Source organism: Biomphalaria glabrata, chromosome 3 (genome assembly GCF_947242115.1).
Source record: "Biomphalaria glabrata chromosome 3, xgBioGlab47.1, whole genome shotgun sequence".
In the NCBI taxonomy this organism is placed as follows: Eukaryota; Metazoa; Mollusca; class Gastropoda; family Planorbidae; genus Biomphalaria; species Biomphalaria glabrata.
In genome coordinates, this window is record NC_074713.1 from 23,129,017 (window position 1) to 23,150,956 (window position 21,940).

The window sequence follows — 21,940 nt, forward strand, 5'->3', positions numbered from 1 at the left end:
AATATGAATGGACAGCCCAATTACGCACAAATTAATGGATTGGTTGGTTAAGTTGAGCTGCATACAAGAATCTTATCTTATAAATTACAGTCGTTACTTCAAGAGCGATGGTGCTTTCGATAATTTTCAATCTAGTCATATATATTAATAGTGACTTAAACTTTGCTAAGTCGTTGGTTTTCCTGGCTGATTCAGGCAACCCATTCCATTCTCTAATGGCACTTGGGAAGGGAAAGTATTTTTTTTTTACGAATTTATCCTAGCATACGAAATATGAAATAAGCCTTAATTTTTGTGTCTGAGTATTTTATTAGGTTTTGTCAGTATTATTGCTATTGTGCTCTTTAGTTATCTGTCCTTGAAACTTCTCCAAATTTTACTTTTGGTGTTACTCTATGTGAATATTCATTTGTTTTGAATCTCACGGCTCTTATTAGCGTCCATTTAGTTTATTTATGTTTACTTGAGTTCAGGGGTCCCAAACAGAGAATTCATAATCTATTATTGGCCTAACCAAGGTTAATAGCATTTTAGTTTAATGTTCTTGTTTGATTTGTAAAAACTTCTTTTAATAAACCCTTATGTTTTGATTGTCGAAATAATTTTGTTACTTTCATAATTCTATAATAACTTTTCATTTCACCTAGATATTTTGAATTTTTAGTCTGTGTAACTGGTTTACCATGAATAAAATAAGTAGTTTTTATTTGGCTTTAGTTTTTCTTTTGGCTTTTTTATTCTGGGTGAAAAGACTATAGACATGCTCCATTTTGATTCCCATTTCTGTACAATTTCAGTATCATGTTTATTTTAATAATTCTCTATATTAGTCAATCGTCTGCAAATAATCTAACGTTCACTTCCTGAACTAGTGCACTTTGGTAGTTCATTGAACTACGGTAACTTAGAAGAGCAGCAATGACTGTTTCTTGCTGTTGATCTAGAGCCATTTTTTTTTAAATTATTAAAGTTTGTTCTTTCCCTATCAGAAAATAATGTCCATAGATGTAATGTACCAGTAATGTCAAAATAGTTTAATTTTTTAAGCAAGCTATGGTGGTGAACTTTGTCAAATACCTAAGAAAAGTCTACTAAAATAACACTTATTTGCTCATTATTATCTAAGATCTTTGAAAAATCACTAATTAGGCCTATTAATTTTCACATGACCTATATTTCCTACAGCCATGTTGGTATGGGGTAAGGACTATTTGTTTAAATAAGTGGTTATGTTGCTACATATTATTTGTTCAAGTAGCTGGTATGTTACAATATGTTATCAATGTTATACATTCCAGTCTATAGTTTCCTGGAAATAATTTTCTGTAAGGGGCTCCTGTCTGCAACATTCTTTGTATGGCATTGCAAATGTTCCCCTTTGAAGTTCTGCTTTTAGATGCCAAGTGTATTCCATTTAAATTGTATTCAATTTGTATTAAATACAAAGTCTATTAATTGTACAATAAAATGTCAAGTCTATTCAAAATGTACTTTTAAAGGTTTAGTCTGTTCAAGATGAACTTTAATTATATTGATGCTCAATATTATTTCAATTCACTTTTTGAAAAACAGTAAAAGCAAAACATTGTTCATTTTTATTTCTTAACTTCTATATTTCATAACTTCTAACATACATGACTGTTCAACACTACAGGTAAAACATAACTTCTTACATGACTGTTCAACACTACAGGTAAAACAATGAAACAAAATGGTATGACTAAGTCCAGTGTACACATGAAATGAAAACACAGGAATGAAGCATATCTCCACTACACAACCAAAACATAAAAGTACTGAAGCAGTATTACAGTCTAGTACATACTTTGAAGCATTGTGTTGTATGTTTGTTTGTTAAATGTTTCACATGTTTTAGATGTTCCTTCAGAGCTGAAGAAAGTTTACTTTCTAGTCCAAACCTCCCGCAGGATGACGGGGGATGGGTGCGGGCAGGGTTTGAACCCAGAACTATCGATAAATCCAAACGACAGTCCAGCACGCAAACCGCACGACCAGTCAGCCATCTATGTGTCTAAGAGTTCAAACATAATGCACAGACTAAAAAGAATTGTTTCTTGTTCTCTATGACCATTTAATTCACAAGTACTTACTACTTGGCTAGCCCACAATGAGAAATAACATCAGAAATGTACATGGCTAATGGAATGGGCCCGTTACAATTGAGATAAAGTTTACAAGAATATACATGATTAGTTTGAAGGCAAACACAGATACAAGTTCAATGGGTAAGAGAATGGTAATTTATAATTTCAATAAGAATTAGCTATGTGATAGTTTCAATGTTAATGATGGACAAGCATTAGTGGCTAAGCAGAAGATGTCAATTTCTAACCAAAGTTCATTTATTATCGCTATGGTATCCCGACACACATATCTTCATTCCAGACTGCAGTATATTTGCATATTATTGAAAGGGACAAAAATGTACTGGATCAGACATGTATATGGCATCCTGACCTTAAAAGGTTTGCCATCTCTAGATTTAAATCCTTAGGCTAGTGCTGCCTACAAAAAAAAAAGTATGATTGCTGCATAAACTTCTTTTTTTTTATGTATTATGTTCACAAATCCAGGGCTTGGAGCTTTAAGTTTAACAGAGTAAATATTACAACAGCAAGGTTCACCAAATTAGGACTATAAAAAAAAACACCAATAAGATAAATAGCTTGAAGCTTTGTGAAAATAACACTAAATCATATACTGTAGTTAAATGAGCATGCCTTTTATTGTTTAGTGAGATAACAATTGGGAAGCAATAAATGGTAAAACAAATTTCAATAAAAAATGAAATCCATATTTCCCAGCTAAGCCCAAAGTTTAAAGTACACTACATACAAAGAGTCATTAACAGCATTATAAATGAAGATGATGCTGGCATGATACAAAAGAAACAAAAAGGATTAAATTAGCTGATGAGTGGAAAAAATGGGAAAAGGTGGGTTTGAAGAACTAGTGACTGTACCAAGTGACCAGAATGCAGTTTGAATGACATTCATACTGAATAGAGGCTAAATATAAAGAAACAGTTCCTCAGGGCAAGCTACTCCCAAAGGGAAGCATTTTAGTTCAAGCCAATAAAGGTCATAGCGAAGGTAAAATAAAGTTCACTTGTTGACAATGGTGATATATGGCAAGCACAACCATTCATGGCTAATGCCAACAATTTGAGATCAGTGAACTGGGAGCTTTAGTTCAGGATAAAAATGTCAGTCCCCCAAGATTTGACGTCAAGATCTCACCTGACACTACAAATGACATCTTTAACCACCAGTTACCCTGCTCCTGACCATTCCTCATCAAGCATCACAAAGATATAAATAATATTTGATGCAAAAATTTTAATTCCAAGTGAAAATTACTTGTGTTTAAATATATAACAATATATACCAAACCATTTTCAAAACAACACAATAGCCATTTGTTATATATATTTTTATATATATTTATATTACAGCAGAAGGAATCCTATTTAATATTGCACTTGACAGATATATAGAGCATCAACAGGTTAATCAACCTCTCCCTAAATCTTCTATGATCTTAGTTTGAATCAACCACTTCACATTTTATGCATATCTTTCCCGGTAAATATAAATGGTAGTCATGCATTTTTTCCCCTTGAAACACATTTTTTCTAATGTGCATTATATATATACATATTAAAGTATACATACTTTTGCAAAGTTTAGGGATAGAATCAAGTTTGAATACAGACAGTCAATACTGGAAGTTAAATATACTTTAGTCTAGTGAAGTTGAAATTATAATTTTCTGGTGATTGGAATCCTCTGTCACATCACTAGAACAAATAATTTGCTATATGATATTGTAAAAGGAATGTAAGGACATAATAAAAGATATTTGTTTAAAGCAAACATTTTCTTTGTTTTCAAAATACTGTTTATACTGTTGTAAAATAAAAATCGGCTGATTTAAAAAAAAAGTGTAAAAAGTTGAAAACAAAAAATCCTTAACTTCCTATTCATCTTCCTCTGAGATGTAGACAACCAATTATTTAAACATAGAAAAGAAATATTGCAAAAATCATTTTTAAATGCTATAAATGAACTATACTGAGCTAGAAAAAACAATGCACCAAATATCTAATCCACTAAAACCCAGATAAACCCAACCATTTGAGAAAGACAAATGGGGAAGAAAAAAATCATCAGCAAAAACTTATTTGAGAAAATATTCACATCAATAGTGACAACAAAGAACATTTGTCTTTATTTAAAAAGAACAATAACACACACATAAAAAAAAAAATAACAAGGACAAAGTTCATGAGAACATTTCATTGACCAGTTGAAAACCATTGGCTAAATAAAAAACCCAATAGAAACAAGCATTACACTATATGAAATCTGAAGATAAACGATGACTTTTACATGAATATGTAGTATGTTGGCTGCCATTTTAAGTTTGTGACCTGCGTTCACAATGCTGAAAAAGTCCAATACAAGATGGCAGTGGTCACATCAGCAACCAACCTTCTTCATTTTTATATCACTTTTATCATGAGTGTAGTGATGGTAGTGGCTAGGTCAGAAATACAAAAAAATATTAATTTAAATTAATCACAAGACCTGATGGCAGTAGCAAGAGTTGCAATCAAATGGCTCACAAATGCTTGAATCACTGTTTGACTGGAAACATTAAAACTCTGGAATGCATAAAACTTAAATCTGGCATCCTGTCCAAAATGCGTAGAGCCTCTGGTGAAAGGGCCTCATAAGTGGCCAGTTTGGCAGTAGGAGTGCTTTTCTTCAAAATGTCCTCCAATGGTTGTAGTGATGGACGTGTTGACTCCTGGCAGTCTGTCTTGAAAACTGTAAAACAAAAAAAAATGCTGGGTTGATTTTTTTTTTAATTAATCCAGCAACAAGAAGAGGAGGAGGTATTTCCAACTAAAGAATTGCACGGCACTGAAGAAAGATATAACACCAGTGTCCTCCCTTCTCTTAATATCTAGCAAGATTCTGACTATAGCATTGATTTGATACTAAAAATAAATGAAATGAGTCCTCCAACATAAGCGAATAACTTTGTTTGTAAACAACAAAATCAAGATAGTCTGAAAAAAAAAAAGGATAAGTTTCCCATGCCAAATGTATGATCAAGAAGTTTTAGAAATAAGAGAAATGTAGGGTTAGCATGATGCCTTAGCATCACATTCATTTAGAGCACAAACAGATGGAGCTTTTAAAAAAATAGTTTAATTACTTATTGTCATAGTATCACAATGTAAACAATTTCTTTATATTTTAGATACATATTTTTCATTTTAAAAAATTAGTGAATTATTTGGTCAACCATGTACATGTAACCAGAAGAGGAATGTAGGCCACATGAGTGGCAAGTCTGATAATCAAGATGCTAATAAAATTTTTTACATGTTTGGGATGTTCCTTCAGATTGGAAGATATATTCATCCCATTCCAAACCTCCCACAGGACAACGAGGGAAGGCCTGGGACCTTTGAGACCATCTGAACAACAGTTCAGTGTGCAAACCACACAACCAAACAGTTTAAGTGATTTGATTAATCAGTTTATAATTGAATTTGACAAAAAGTTGTTTGAGCTATAATTTCTGGATAATAGATTGTGCTGTGATTACACTCATATTGAACAGATGTCATGTTACGTGGCGATAAACTATTGGTCTAAATTGCCCACAGGTTGCAACATCACAGGTCAGTGTTTAGGCCTACTATAATACCAATTGGTCTCAATTGAGCCCAAGTTTCAGCTGACAAGTCTTTAATTCAGATGTTGATTGAACCATTCAAATAAATTCATTTCTATTCTAATTCATCATGACGTACTGATAAACATATTATTGCTTTATATTAAACAAAATAATCTATGTGTCTGTGAAACACAAGCGTTATTGTGTATTGAAGTGAAGCTGAATGAATTTCAGAAAGCAGCTCCTCTATTATACTGACACTGTCCCACTAAACTAAACTATAAGACAATATATATATATATATACTAGCCTGACATTACCCGCGGCCTGCGGATCTAAGTTTGTGTTTACTAATCTAGTGGATTGGATTTAGATGTATGTTAAACTTAGCTAATGATCCTTTCAAGTTTTTTCTCTTTCGCTACGAAAATAAAATTAGGTTTCCGAAAATGGGTTTACCCGAAGCCGATACATTCATATCTATTAAAAACGAAAAGAGCGATAGCTTTGCTAAATGAATGGGATTATAAAGTGAACAATTAAACGAAATAATTTTTAGTACGCGATTCATGAATGAATATAGATCTAGGCCTATCTCAACTCGGCTTCGCAGCTTTTGTAAACGAATGTAGTCTCTTAAAAATGCTGTAGAAAACCAAATTTGAATGTTTATTTGATCAAAATATGAAATGAATGGACTATAATTAGTATGTTCATGTGTTAAAGTGTAAAACTATCTGTGAGAAGAGAAGTTTTATCCTCTTAGAGTTGAATTAGAGTTTTAGATCTAGGGATGGGATTATAAAGTAAACAATTAAACGAATTAATTTTTAGTACGCGATTCATTACGGTATTGTCTAATGAAAGAATGTTCGCCAGGAAATCTGTAGTCACAGATATAAGGAACTAATTAATGCAAAAAATGCTTTTGAAACACAAAATTGAAGGTTAATTTTATTATATAATGAAATCAATGGATCTTCTTTTGTATTTTCATGTGTCAAAGTAAAAAACTATCTGCGCAAAGTGTATTTCTTAAAATTATATCTAGGTCTAAATCCTTTCAATCTTTTCTCATGTCAACATTGTAGACATGGCCTAGATCCATAAAATACTATAGCTGTAATAGAGTCTGACAACTTTATTTTTTTAGGGTCTTAAGTTTGTTTTAGGGATACGATACATACACTAAGGTCTAAGTTGGTACCCAAGAAACATTCCTGCCAAGTTTTATCAAGATTGGTCAAGCGGTTTTGATGTCTATAAGTAACATACATACATACACCTCACATTCTACTTTATAGTATATATATATATATATATATATATATATATATATATATATATATATATATATCTTGATGTCAATATCATTATTGGCACTAATATCAACAGAATAAATTTAGAAAACTATTTCAAATAAAAACAATTATGATAAATAATGTTTCCATCTTAATTGTAGCATATAAAACAAAACAAATTAAAAAAAAAAAAAATTCTAAACAAAATCCATGCAGAAACTAAATATAAAACAAAAGATTAAAATAATAATAATAATTTAAAAAAAAAACGCCAACATTCCAAAACAAAGTATAAGAAAAAAGGTACAGCTAAAGAAAAAGATTTTTAAAACCAGAAAACTTGAATCAGTTCTTTTGTTTCAAATGTAATGATAAATCTGATCAAGTTTCAATATCATCATTACATACATTGTACTTATGTGACCATTGTAATAAAACAAATTCTCTTGACTTTGAATGGGTTGGTAACAATCAAATGAAAATTGACTAGAGATTAGAAACTATTCTGACACCACCAATTAACTAAACAGACTAATTGCTGCAATTTTTTTCCCAAAGGTTTCAAGTTTGTTTTACTGTCATTGGTCATTAGCATAACTACTAATTGAAACAGAACCTACATTTTAGATAAATAGCTAGTTTAAAAAAAAAGGATAAGTAATCCAAAACCTAAAAAGATACTATAAAATCAAAAGAAAATTGAACTCTTAAAATGTAATTTAAAATGTCAATACAAAAAACAATTTGCCAAAATGCCAACCAAAGAAACAACCAAGTCATTAGGAATGTCTTACCCCAGTCCCACTCGTCTAGAGATGGTGGCCATGTTTTTAAAGAAAGAAAATGATTGGTTAATCATGTTAGTGTGTTAGAGTCTACAGATCTAAGGGTGTAAACTTAAAATTAATACAGAAATCAAGCTAAGTATGCAGAAAAAAAAGAAAGCACTGCTAGTTTGGGAGAAGCAAAAACATTTTTCTCAAGTAAAACAAACATAACAACATATATCTTATAAAACTTTATTTGGTAGCTATTTAAAAAAAACAACTAATGGAACTATTTATAATGTCTCAAAGGATTGTTTTAAAGTTTATAAAAAGTTTATATTTACTGAATTACAAATAAGTAACAATTTTTATTTAAAATACCAAGGTAGTGATTGATGCACAAATAGAAAAGATGAAGAAAGATAACTGCTGCAAGATGTAAGAAAAGAGTTACTTTCACCAAACAGAATAATTCAATAAAACTAATCAAAAGATACTTTTTTTTTTAATTTCAAAATTCAGAAAATATCATTAATAATTTTATTATTAAAGGCTGTATAATAATTATCTTGATTCTAAAAAAGTTTCAAATGAAAGCATTAAGACTGCTATGCCAGTGTTAAAGAATGAACATCAAGTGAAGTGGCAACATAAGACATGAGGACTGCGGAGTTTAATGCTCATACTTATACAGGTTGTATTCCTGTACACTTCAGTTTGTGATCACTAACGGCTAAGACAAAAAACGTGTTCTCATTACAAGCGACTTGATACATAAAAAAAATAAATTCACACACATAATAATAAACACATTGATTGTATCAATCGCATAGCTGGGGGGCAGAACAAACACATTATCAAATTTTTTTGTTTTGTTTTAAATAACATTCTTTAAAAAATACAATAGCCATGGGGAACAACTCACCTGACGTCTTCTCATAAGAGTCACCTCCCTGAACGACAAGAAAATCTAAGTCTAGTGTGTTGGCTGGTGACATAATTGGAGAAGAAAACAGACTAAGTCTAAGTTGTGGAACACAAGAACCCAATGAAGCTGATGAGTGATTATTGTTGGTGAGGCAGCATCATTAGTATCCATTTAGGAAGTGCAAAATTTGTCATGTCATTTAGTTTTTTTTTTAAAGTACCAACAAAAAAACAACAACTGAAATGGCACAAAAAAATTTGTGACTTTTGAAAATGCTGACCTTTTTAAATACCAAAACAAAACAAAATAAAAACACCTTAAATAAGCAGCCTATAATGTTTACATCATACAAGCTTCCCCTGCATAAAAACTTATCAAAGGAATATTTCTGCTTTATGTTAAATTTAGTAGGAAAGGTACATGTGATCACTGACATCACATAAAATAAAAAAAAAAACATAAAAAAAAAAAATACTTAAAAAAAACAGAGCTTATATTAAGTGTAATTGTATCAATTAGTTTGGATCAGTCATGTAATTATACGAACTACTGACCTAGACATAATAAATCTGTGCAATTAGAAATATTATTACCAATTGCTTTTGTTAAGCTTTCCTAATGTGCTAGCATCCTATCACTTGTATTGACCAGTTGGGAAAGGGTGAAGGAAGAAGGGGATTTCTTGATGAATGTTTACGTGATTGTTTTTTAAATGCATAAAAGAAAGTTCACTCAAGGCTCAAGAGTCCTTAAGGGGACTAATGCAATTTATACCACCACATCTGTCAAGTACGATTTATTTCCCTTGCTCAAAATACCAAACAGAATAATTAATTACCAATAGTAAATTAACTAATTGATTAATTTTTTGTATTGATCCTTGTGTTGTCAGGTAAAAGAAATAATTGTGCAAAATTTTCAGCTTAATCCAAGATTAGGTGTGGGAGAAACAACATGTACAAACTTTTTACCATACAGACAGAGTGAATTCATATAAGCTTTGTAAAAAATAAAAAACCATCCCTGACACCAGCAATAAAAGAGATTAAAAGCCACAGGAGCAGATAGGAAGTAGTTCTGTAAGCTGTAAGTTCATAAAAATTAAATATTTCCTTTTTATTTTCATTATTTTCTGATGCCACACAAAAAAAATTTTTTTTTTAAATTTATCAAATATATTTCATGACTATATTTGCATGAAAGTGACAACAAACAAAGCAGTATTGAGAAATAAATATGGTGTTTGTTTTGGAGGGATGTTCAATGAAAATAAAAATACATTTATATTGTATTAAGCAGAGAATAGTAAGCTCAAAGCTAGTGCTAGAAACTAAATAAAAATAAAATAAATATATATATATATAAAAATAAAGCCATTTTTTTTATAATCGCTCATTTTTTAAAAATATGAATGGTGTATATATTTAACAAGTCAAAGCAGAAAAAAAAGGACACACTGACTGAAAAGTAAAACATCTAAATGGATGTGTAGTTGGAGATAAATGACAAGTAAATGAACCTACAGTGACATCTGCTAGTGCTTTTAAATGAAAAACGTATGACCCAAATTGTGTTTTAAATCTGTTTTTCTCATCAACAGAATTATCAAAATGGTACCAAAAAAAAAAAAAAATTAAAAAAAAAATATATCAATAAACAATCTTTTATATATTGTTGATAATTCTAAACATATCTAAACATTTCTTGTCAAGCTAACCAATACATTCATGAATAATTACATTTTGTGTTTCTGACAACTTTTCATGAAGTCCTGAGCCCTGTCTGATATAAACCAAGCCATAACAGAGGCAATAAGAAAACAATTCAGTTTTGCAGTTGTACATGTCAGAAACATCAAGCTCATATTTACCTGTTAATGGGTTGGTCAACCCACTGCTGCTCCAATCAAAGTCAACCGGAGGAATGTCCTAAAAAAAAAAAAGCAAGTGCCAAAGATTGAATGAATAAATAAATATAACCAACAAAATAATCACATTCAACACCCGTTCAATCATTTTTACCAAAAATAGTGGTAACATTTTTTTTTTTTAAATTTTAGTGTCAATTTTTCTATTGAACCAATTTAAAAAAAAAAAAAAAAAAAAAGGTTCAAAATACTAATTTTTAGTCTTTTATTTACAGTGATTGGTTTTATATGAGTTGTTTTGTATACAACACATATATGATTTCCTTTGATTTACTGTGCCTAGACACATAGGGAAACAAACATGCTTAAAAAAAAGTTAAATTTTTTAATTGTTCAAAATTCCACAAATATTTATTATACTTCAAAGAATAAAAAATAACTGGTATCTTAGTATTTCTCATCTCTTTCTTTTTGTGTATATGTAACTGCTCTTTCTTTAATGTCTTTTGGTCCAATTCATAGAGTACAGACTTTTACTATTTTAAAGTGAAAACACACACAAAAAAAAAAAGACAAAAAAAAAAAAAAAAAAGAAGACAAAAAATTAAAATAAAAAAAAAAAAAAATCTCAAACAAGAAAGAATATTTATTTCTTAAAAATATATCAAATAAACAGAGAAAGTTCTATTTGGATCAAAATTGTTTCATTTATTTGCAAATTGTACTCATAAATAATAATTAGGAATTGGAAACAATACCACTAATTTCATTTTCAAATACTAGATCTAGAAATAGAAATAATATCTTCAGTAACCTGAACAGATGTGATATTCTGAGACTGGTCAAGTCTGCTAGTGCCAAGCAGTGTTGCAGGTGCCATTGTGTGTCTGCTATTTTTGCTGTCTGCTCCACCACGAATAGGTTCTAATATACTCAAACCAGAAGCAAAATAGGGCACAGCTTGTTTCTTCTGAGTGAAAAGCTGAAAAATAAACAGAAACTTGTATATAAAGACAATTCTATATGACAGTAACATGTTGGCTGTTGGATTGATCGCTACAACTCCCAGTTTTTGTCTTCTTCTACTTTGTTCTCATTATTATGTTGGTCAGATCACTAGTCCCATATCTTGATGTAGTTTGTAGTTTCCAGGTCAGGCAGCTCTCCAAATAGTTGTTTTTATATAATACAGGTGTTTTGGGGGCCAGTGACTTTGTTCAGGCCTATGTGGAAAATGCAGCTTTGAAGGACATGGTGGGTTCTGAGGCAAAATGAACAATTCTACTTTGGTTATGTTGAGACAGCTTATAATAGATATCATCCTTCTTAACATTCTTGGTTGACAGCTTGTCCATTTTTGGTTTATTACTAACATATTTACTACCAATCTAAGCAAGTCATTGGCATCAACCTGTTAAGTTGAAACATAGGTCTCAGCAACAAAATTGGTCACCTACCACCCCTCTACTGAACTGCTCAATGTACACTCTGCACCAGAATGGACATAAAATTTCCTATACCATTGAAGCTTATTAATACTAGTGCCTAAAGGTTAAACTCAATATCTAAGTACACCAGAAGAAGCTAGTGGACAAGAGAAGACAACTCACCACATTCTGTGTGTCAATGTGTAGAGTGATAAAGACTTCTTGGCTGCAGTGAGAGGTAGACCAGCCATATTGGAGGGCATGACTAGAATCCACATCTTTCAGGTGGCTCCACAGTCTGACTTTTGGATCTCTTCTGTTAACATACATGAGTTTGAGGTTAAACTTTGATCTCAAACCCTGTTTTGTAGCACTATGGCTTAAAAAAAAATAACTTTTCATGCAATCCTACACCACCAGACTATTTCTTTGGCCAGCTACTGCTTCAGAAATAAAAGGCTTGTACAAAAATACAAAAGTATATTTTTAGCATGTCATGGGAAGTAACCATAGCAATATAAAAGCTTGCTGAAACCTTCAACATTCTCAAGAATCAAAATTTTGGTTTCTAAAAAAAAATGAACTAAATGTTTTATTAATGCTCTACTATTCAGAGACACCACACCTATTTCTACTTCTCTGTTCAATCTACACCTATTTCTACTTCTCTGTTCAATCTACACCTATTTCTACTTCTCTGTTCAATCTACACCTATTTCTACTTCTCTGTTCTATCTACACCTATTTCTACTTCTATGTTCAATCTACACCTATTTCTACTTCTCTGTTCAATCTACACCTATTTCTACTTCTCTGTTCTATCTACACCCATTTCTACTTCTCTGTTCAATCTACACCTATTTCTACTTCTCTGTTCAATCTACACCGATTTCTACTTCTCTGTTCTATCTACACCCATTTCTACTTCTATGTTCTATCTACACCCATTTCTACTTCTCTGTTCTATCTACACCCATTTCTACTTCTATGTTCAATCTACACCTATTTCTACTTCTCTGGTCAATCTAGCCACTTATTTCTAATCAAAATTCTTCCAAATGCTTACATGCAAACATTACAATATTGTCAACATGTAACATGTTTTTATCATTCCTTTCATTCTACCGCATCTACCCAGTGATTGGAAATCCCCAAATGTTTCTACTCACTTGGAAGGGTGTTGTACAACAGTCCAAGATTGTTGCTTAGCTTCTAAGGGGTTGGACAGTCCAAGCTCTACAACAGTGTCCAGGGTTGTAAGGGTCATCTCTTCAGCAGAACTTGGTGAGGTCTTGTGTTCAAGACCCTCAGAACTGTCTCTTAGGTTGTCAAGTGAGGCACTATCTCCAGGGTCTGAAGGTACAGGAAAACAGCTGACGATAGCCTTCTCTAATTTGTGAACTTTACTCTGGAAACAAATTATATTGCTTAAATTATAATCTTTGCATTATGGGCGCAGTAATAGAAGAACTTATATGGACATTTAAAAAAAATATTTAATTGATTTTTAATTTTACTGTAGTTTACTTAATCAAATAAATAAAGTATTTCCATTTTAAAAATATATATAATCATGAAAGAAAGTCTAGCTGGATAAAATATAGGAAAATGTTTTAGGATACAGCCATCACAATTATCTAGGTCTTAATAAATTTATAATTTTAAAAAATGGCAACCAAGTACTCTTTAGAAAAAGAACAACATATTTATGATCAGTAGCTTAACATCCACGGCATGAAGGGGCTCATTGTGCCTGGGCCCATGACCAATAGGGGCCTACAGGTACCCTTGAAAAGAAAAATAAGTCGAAAAAAAAAATATTTTGACAATAGGAGTTTAAATCCAATAACTTTTTAACACTCTTTTGTTAGGCATCCCAAAGTGTACTTAAATCATAGTTCTCTCCATTAAGTGAAAAGCAGCTAAGTTTTACACAAAGATGCAATTGTTTCTGACTTGCTACCCAAAAGGCCAGAAAAAACACAATTAAAATAGAAAACCAATTCCATGTTAAAATAGAAAGATGAAATTTTTTGATATGGGCAGGCATTGAATTATATTTTTTTATGCGTAATTGTTTCTGAAAAGTAAATCTGTGTAATGAGAAAACTTTACCATATTTGGGGTCTAGCTCTGTACTTATACATGCTATGCTAAAATTTTGCTTAAGATTTTAAAATATTTTGGAGAAACCTAATTGTAATGGGTCAAGGAAGGTGTAATAGTAAGTGTGTTGGTTTGGAGTGACTAGTAGTGCTAGTGTGTGTGACTGTGTATGGACAAACTATTGTTATTATTTAGATGATTGAAATGCTAAAAAAGTGTGTACCAGTGTTCAGAAGTGGGTGAGTGATCAGTAGAGTGCAGAATGAGACAGCATGTGCTGATAGAGGCAGAATGTCAAAATGAATATATATAGTTTATATTGTTGATAGATGGAGCAGCAGATATTTGCAATGTTTAAACATGTACATGATTTAATAATGACTGGTTGGTTATTTTTAGAATGCAACATTTTTTTCATGTATTCAAAAAATGATAAACAGGTAAAAAAAATTTTATTTGATTTTTTTTCAGACAAATTAAAATAATATATTTTTTTTAATTTTATAAGAGAAACAGTTGTAAAAGTTTCACTTGACATGCTCTGACTTATCATTTTAATGTAAATGTTATTTACCTCATCAGCTTCAAGTGGTCTTGAGAAGTTGTTTTCTGTAGAAAGATAAGATGGTTCTGTTGGCTGCACAGGACTGGCTTCATCAAAATCAGCCCAGTCATTATCATCCTCTATTTTTTTCATGTCATCACTCTCATTGTCTTTAAGAACATTTCTATCTGAGGATTTATCAGCAGTGCCAAAATCAGCAAATTCTACAGGCTCTGGCTCCTCCACATGACCAGCTACATTGAAATTTCCAAAATCCTCTTCCTCTGCCTGATCTTGAAAAGTGGAGTCTTTGATTTCAGTTTGCCTAGGAACTACAATGTAGTTGGATGTATTCTCTTCCTCTGTCTCAAATACACTGGTGCGGAATGTAACAGGATCAACTTCTTGTGAATCGCTGTCTTTTTTATCAAAAGCTGTTCTAAATGTACCAAACTCATCTTCGTCTGCATTTTCCACTAAATGTGCTTCTTTAACGGAGTCTGACACTTTATACTCTATAGAATTTTCACCATTTGTTTCTGCCATGCCAACAGTTGTTTGGAGAATGTTAGCACTCAACAAACTATCTTCAGTTTTTAAAACATTATGCAGATCTAAATTATCCTGAGATATCCCCTCATTGTCTTCAACACTCATTGAGTTCTGTAAGAAGTGGTTGTTCGGTGAGTCCTTGTTCCTCTTTGGGTCGATTTCATTAAATGTGTCACTAACCTTGCAGTCAAAATCTCCCCATTCACTATCATCCTTTTGTGGATCACTTTTAGTGTGTAACTCACTTTCTGGTGAATTCGGACCACTTTCTTGTACTCCCGCAACAGTAGAAGAAGCTTCTTTTAATACTTCTATGCTAATGGGTTTAATTTCTTGAGGCTCCACACCATTAACCAAAGGCACAGATTGCATACTTTGAATCATTTCATAATAAACTTTACCAGTCTCCAAGTTCTGCTCACCTGTAACTGTACTTTGTGTATCCTCATTGAAACTGTCAGCGATAAGAGAATCATTATCAAAAGCTGCATTGAAATCACTCCAGTCCTCACTGTCAGCATTCACTGAACAGCCACCTTGCAATGAACCATTTATCTGATCTGAGCTAGGGTCTGCAGTATTGAATTCTTCCAAAGACTGCACCAGAGCACCTGGCTTGTCCAAATACTCAGAGCTGTGGCAAAGTGTGGACACGGGATGGGTGGAAGGAGAAAGATCAGTACTGAACACACCAGAGTCTATGGTAGATGTATTACTGTACACTGACTCATTGTTGGTCATCACTGATGATGAGTCATATTCTATTGTTGGTTTCTCTGCAAACTCACTTGCAATGGAACCCTGACTATCATTTTCTGTACTAGGGCCATCACAATATTGAAAATTCTCATTGACAGGTGCTAAATTTTCAGATGTCAAAGTATCTACTTTTTTTTCTGGACATTGAGCAATATTCTCGACAATAAAAGTATTTGTCTCTAAACAGCTTTTAGTTATATTTGTACTATTCCCAGAGCCATCTTCAACACTAGAAACTGAGTCACTAGAATTAGTGTTCACATTGAGACTACTTATAGTTTCCACTTTGATGATTGTTAAGTTATCACCCGGTAATGATACATCAGATCTTGAAGAGTCAACATCTATGTGGAATGCAGGATCAGTCTCAATATGTCCAGCGCTTGTGAAATGGCCAAAATCATCATCTTCATCATTCCACTCAAGTCCTGCATCATCATCATCTAATGGTGGAGGTGAAGATGAGACAATTGGGATCACATGCGACATTCTTTTTTGAACAGAGTGCAGTCATCCAATGAACTGGGAAAAAAATTCATTATTAAATTATTAATGTGCATAGAAGATTTCAAAATATACAGAGTTTAATAATAAAAACATGAACAAAATTTATAGATATGTCCCTCTGGTTAAAAAAGTTTAGACACTACTAGTCTCATCTAGAACCAGGCTAAAGATCTAATACTAATAGTAAATGACATCTAAGATGCCAATAAATTTTGTTAATTTAATGCCTGGACTATAACTATAGATTAGGCTATGTGTGGGTGAATTATGGCCAACAGGCCAAATGTCATAGCCATCTCAGAAAGCTTTAAATGCGGTCTGCAGACACTGATATAGGTGTTTTCAGAAATTTGACTGGGAAAAACATATGCTTGTAGAAATCAATGAAAATAAATGAATTGTTACAGACCAATATCCTAAACACACAATCTTGCCTCTCCAATGTGTCATCTATAAGGACAGTTTGAGCAAAGCTGTAGTGAACATCAAGCATGTTATTGAACTTATATCAGAACTAGGGGTCTTAACCATATATTAAGCAGTTAAGGACTGCTTGAAGATTGGCAAGCTGAACAGTTCTATACTACAGCTGTATGCACTGGATTAGCATCAGGCAAGGTATATATAGAAAAGTGTGGGTTCTCAAGGAAGAAATTGTTATGTTACTTGAAATGAAGGACATTGACATGACTTCAGTTTCTAATATTTCTTATGAAGAGTCAAAAACATACTTCATGTTTGCCATTAAAAGTTAACATTATGTGAAAATTGAAACTGAATTGAAATTTCAGGGCAACAGGTTGTATGAACATTAAATATATATAATATGCATGGCAAAGAAATAGAGGATGTAGCTAATGCCTCTAGCTTACAACTTCTGCAAAACAAAGCCTCACCTCCAACATTCCTCCAAAGAGCACACAAAACAACCAGCAGATCTGACCAAACTTTTATATCAACAGACGTTATCGACTTTCCTAAAATCACAGTTCTTGAAGACATAGGTAGTGACCACAGGCCTATACTCCTTAATATAGGAACACCAGGTAGATACCTACCCAGCAAAACAACTAGATGGAATTATAAAAAAGCTAACTGGGCAGACTTTGCACAAGAAACAGACACAAGATTATCAAGCATGATGCAGACAAAGTCTCTAACATCTTAGAAGCAGTGAAAAAACACATTCTTCGAGGTCAAGTTAAGAAATACAAACCCTTTCGGACACCAGAATTAGATAAATTAGTAAAAGAAAGAAATGCGGCCAGGAAGACTAAAGAAAAAACCCTACTAGAGAGAGCAAGACAAACTACAATAAATTGACTGGGCTTATTAAATACTAAATTAAAACTAAAAAAAAAACAAAAAGTGGATCATAACATGTGAGGAATTAGATCTAAACCAGGATGGTCGACAGGCCTGGATCGTTCTGCTAGCAGGAAAGAAACAAATAACAAACCCCCAACCTTTAATGGGCACTGAAGACCTAATAACAAAAAAACTTTAAAAGTCTGAAGTCTTCAATAAATACTTTGCTAGCATCACTAAGTCACAACCAAGAAAACAACTTGACCAGGCCTTTAGCTCCATCTGTCAGATCTTTGACACCCCCTTCACTCAATATGAACTCAATACTGCCCTGAAAAATCTTACGGCAAGAAAATTTCCTGGACCTGAATAAATATCAAATCAAATGATCCAGGGACTCTACAACTTAAAAATAGACTCACAGCCAATAAATAAAATTCAGAAGAAAATCCAACATATCTTGGTGTAAGTGTAAAAATTAGACCAAAGGCTTTTTCTACTTTATGGCATATTTTAAAGAAAAGGTGTATCACAAATTTCAGTCACTATACTATAGAGAGTATAGACTTAGAGACTATAGTCTATATGAATATATTCAATTATCATTCAATACTTGTCAATAGTAATAGGAGTTTAGCTTTTAACACTTTTAGCCTGCCTTGGCTTGTGTCTAATGTTACATTACAGTACATATTCATAGATAGAATCTAGACTATATGAACTATATAAATTAAATTTATATCTACAGACTGACTTGATTTATTTCCACCATTTCATAAGATTAAACCATTCATTATAATTATAATTCCACTATTTCCACAGGTGACATTCACATACTGTGACATTAATTTTAATCACATTGTCTGACATATATCAATATATGATTATGATACATTGAAACATTACTTTATTATACTTTATAGTATACTTAATCTAATCTATGATAACTAGACTAGATCTAGTCTATACTCTTCTATAGATCTAGAATCTAGATTATTTCACTAATTTCAGAATTTCTATTTGATATTTAGATCTAGAATTAGATATATTTTTATATAAATTTATATTTAATAAATGATAAATTAAATATAATAATAATTTATAATGATTGTTACTGATTGTGTCTATATAAAAAATAATATAATCTAATCAAATCTATTATATTATAATTAATAAATTATCTAAATTCATTAAATTGACTAAATCTAAATAATCTAATCAATTCTTTTTTTTTTTTTATTTATTTAGAATAATTTAGATAATCATAATTCTAAATATATTCTAATCTAAATCAAAATCTAGTAGATCTATATATTATATTACCAATAAATTTAGAATTTAGTTTCAACTTACACTAAACAAGTGCTAATGTAGATAAGATCTACATTTGAGATCTAGATCTAGTACTTAGAAGTGACTAGATTTAACTCGACATGTAGAGGAGAGTGTAGATCTTCATGTTTTGATGTCAGTGGTGACCATTTCCTGTTTTATACGGTGACGCCCTCAATGGTAAACAGTAGTGTTGGAATAAAAATTAGATTGGTGAAAAACGAAATTTAGAAAAGGCTTGACCATAAATTGGGGGCTTTTACCAATCTCAGGTTTGCAGATGATATAGACCTCATTGGAGAAGAAAGATGTTAGATCTATATATCAGGAGGAACGCTAAAGTGGCGTAGCTAGCAATGTGCGGGTGGTGCTGGCCGCACTCGCGGCACTGGGCATCAAGTGGTGCGGGGCATCAAACTAAGGATAAACTTTCTCAGTTAAAACAACACATTATACATAGAGTAGTTTATGCTATTCGGACACCTATAGGCCCAAATTTGAAAGTTTGACTTTGACAGCGCATTATTTTACAATGGTTTGACATAGAAAAGAAAATGACGTATCAAAATCTTCTTTAGTTAAAGGAGAATAAGGATGACTACTTATATTTGTTCCCCAAACCTATATTTGTTATTATATTTAAGGTCAAAGAGGCTGTGTGTTTTCATTTAAATCGGACACATTTGACCCACATTATTTGATTCCGGACACCATAATTTATTTCGGACAGTCTCTATATTTAGGCATCAATAAACTCAGATTTTAATTCTATATTAACATTAACTAAATTTTAAGATCCCCAGGCATAGCCCCTCACATGAAATCATTACGATGTTTTCAAACCATGCATAAATACGAACACAAAAAATTAAAATATGAACACACTTATTCTACCAAAATTAGGTCACTGGAATAGTGATTTCTGCACTGACTTTTAGACTTATTTTATGTTTGTTGATTTTATGTGTGTTGAATGTTTGGGGTTTGCATGATTAGATGTGTATTGAATGTTTGTGTTTTTTTTGTTTATTAATTTAATAAATTTCTAATACAGATGATCTTTTGTAGTTAGTAGGCCCCTACAGGTTACGATAGCCATTCTTGCCTAACTGAATCCTCTATATTCTCTCTATATAAATCTAGATCTATCTAGTAGGTCTAGATCTAAGCATTTAACTTCATTCAATGTACCAAGCTCACTCCAAACATTTGCCCATTTATTCTTTATTTAAAAAAAAAACAACAAACGAACAAATATAATATAAGATCATTTTTATTGATGTCCAAAACTAGCTGTCCGAAATAAATTTTGGTAAGAAAATCGTAATTTAATTCGGACACCGTATTAATTTTTTTTTGGTATGGAATTAGAAAACTTGGCTTATAAATCAAATAAATTAGCTCCAAAAACAGAATAAATATTGCCAGGCTCATTAGTATAGACTTAGCCAATCAAAAAATATAGTCTTAACTCTAGGAAGAGGTAAAGTCATCCGGGTAACATAGGAAAAAACAACAACCTGACTAACAAATTTGAAATTCGTTTTTCTTACATAAAAAGACAGCTAAATGGAAGGAAATTGGGTTAGAATCATTGGAAAATGGACAAGCACATTATACAGCGCGCTAGTTTTATAATACATATTAAAATAATTATTTAATGACCACAAAAAACAGCGAATGTCCGAATTCATGTAATGTCCGAAATAAATAAACTACTAAATGAAAAAACACAAACTACTGTATTTGAAATGTTAAAAAAATATATTATTTTGCTTCTTTGTTCATCTCCTGCTATGTTTTTTCTTAAATTGAATGTAAGCTGGTTGTATCAAATTTACTACATTTGTGGGAAGCGTGGTCGAAAGGCTAAGTACGCTAGGATTTGGCTCGTCTTTGCTACCTGTGAAGGGGCCTCGAGGTTTGACACCCGACTCGAGCAGAGCTGTGTTTACTGAGCGCCTAAATGCAGCACAGAAAACGTTCTCCCAGATACCCCTCCTCCCCACAAATGAGATTGGACCATAGCGCTCTGAGCATGCTATAAGCATGAAAGTAGCGCTATATAAAAGCTTTACTTAAGAGAATTTCAGTTCATCAGTTTGTACACATATCCCTAGGGGAATTCTCTTTTGTCTGACTGACAATGATGATTTCAATTTGACACTTATGGTCTAGAGATCTGCTAGTTCTGTATGCTAGACTTTTGTGACAAAAAAGAATTTAGTACTAGATCTATATCTATACATTCACTCAAACAGGATTCTTTGTCATGGAAAGGGGGCAAGGTTAAAAAGTCTTTTTTTGTTTACTAATGCGACCATCCCTGTGCTCTGATATGGAAGCTAATATAAGAACTTTTAAGGAGTTAATCAGTTTCTAATAGTATCTGTCCATTACTATTACATTGGGAGATGTCATGTTTGTTGAAGAAGCATCTGTACATTAGGTAGAAACCTTACTAATAAAACTTTTGGAGCTTACACGTCATTGGTGGGCTATAGCAGCTCGAAAAAAAAAAAAAAAAAAAAAGAGGCAGATTGTCTTAAGGCACTGTATATTTGTTTAGTAGTCCTACTCACAGGCATGGTGGTTGAGTTGTCAAGTCATAATCCTGCTGAGATTTTTTTTAGGACTTCCTTGAGTCCAGCAAATTCTAATAGGTACCTGTACCTTCCATTAGTTAAGTAAAGTTGATAGTAGTGCAGGCCACACGACATGCTTTTTAAACCATCATCCAGATAGCTTTAAACATCATCTGTCCCATGGTTTGCAAGTACCACATTGCATTTTCAGATACAAAGCAGCAATATTAAAGTACATAGGT

At 32.1% G+C, this 21,940-nt stretch overlaps 1 protein-coding gene across 7 annotated transcripts; it reads right to left on the minus strand.

Annotated features, from left to right (window-relative positions):
• Positions 1 to 1,580: 1,580 nt before the first annotated feature.
• Positions 1,581 to 19,280, minus strand: LOC106062557 (aftiphilin-like). Of its 7 annotated transcripts, none has more exons than XM_056024059.1 (9): positions 19,135 to 19,280; positions 14,686 to 16,488; positions 13,175 to 13,413; positions 12,189 to 12,321; positions 11,393 to 11,560; positions 10,582 to 10,639; positions 8,709 to 8,771; positions 7,811 to 7,825; positions 1,581 to 4,853 (listed from the first exon to the last, which is right to left on the minus strand). In XM_056024059.1, the coding sequence occupies exons 2-9, from the start codon at positions 16,453 to 16,455 to the stop codon at positions 4,660 to 4,662; spliced, it is 2,640 nt and encodes an 879-aa protein (XP_055880034.1). In that variant the 5' UTR covers positions 16,456 to 16,488; positions 19,135 to 19,280; the 3' UTR covers positions 1,581 to 4,659. The 7 variants fall into 7 exon arrangements, with proteins under 7 accessions (XP_055880034.1, XP_055880035.1, XP_055880037.1 ...); XM_056024060.1 differs by having other exon boundaries at positions 19,105 to 19,251; XM_056024065.1 differs by lacking the exon at positions 8,709 to 8,771 and adding an exon at positions 10,235 to 10,251 and having other exon boundaries at positions 4,654 to 4,853.
• Positions 19,281 to 21,940: the final 2,660 nt, after the last annotated feature.

Excerpts from the sequence above, each read along its gene's own strand:
- LOC106062557 (XM_056024059.1), bottom strand. The coding sequence starts at position 16,455 with ATGTCGCATGTGATCCCAATTGTCTCATCTTCACCTCCACCATTAGAT. Across the intron at positions 10,640-11,392 it reads AGAATATCACATCTGTTCAG|GACATTCCTCCGGTTGACTT; the intron begins GTTACTGAAGAT and ends TTTTTTTTTTAG. Across the intron at positions 8,772-10,581 it reads GTTGACCAACCCATTAACAG|CCAACACACTAGACTTAGAT; the intron begins GTAAATATGAGC and ends TTATGTCACCAG.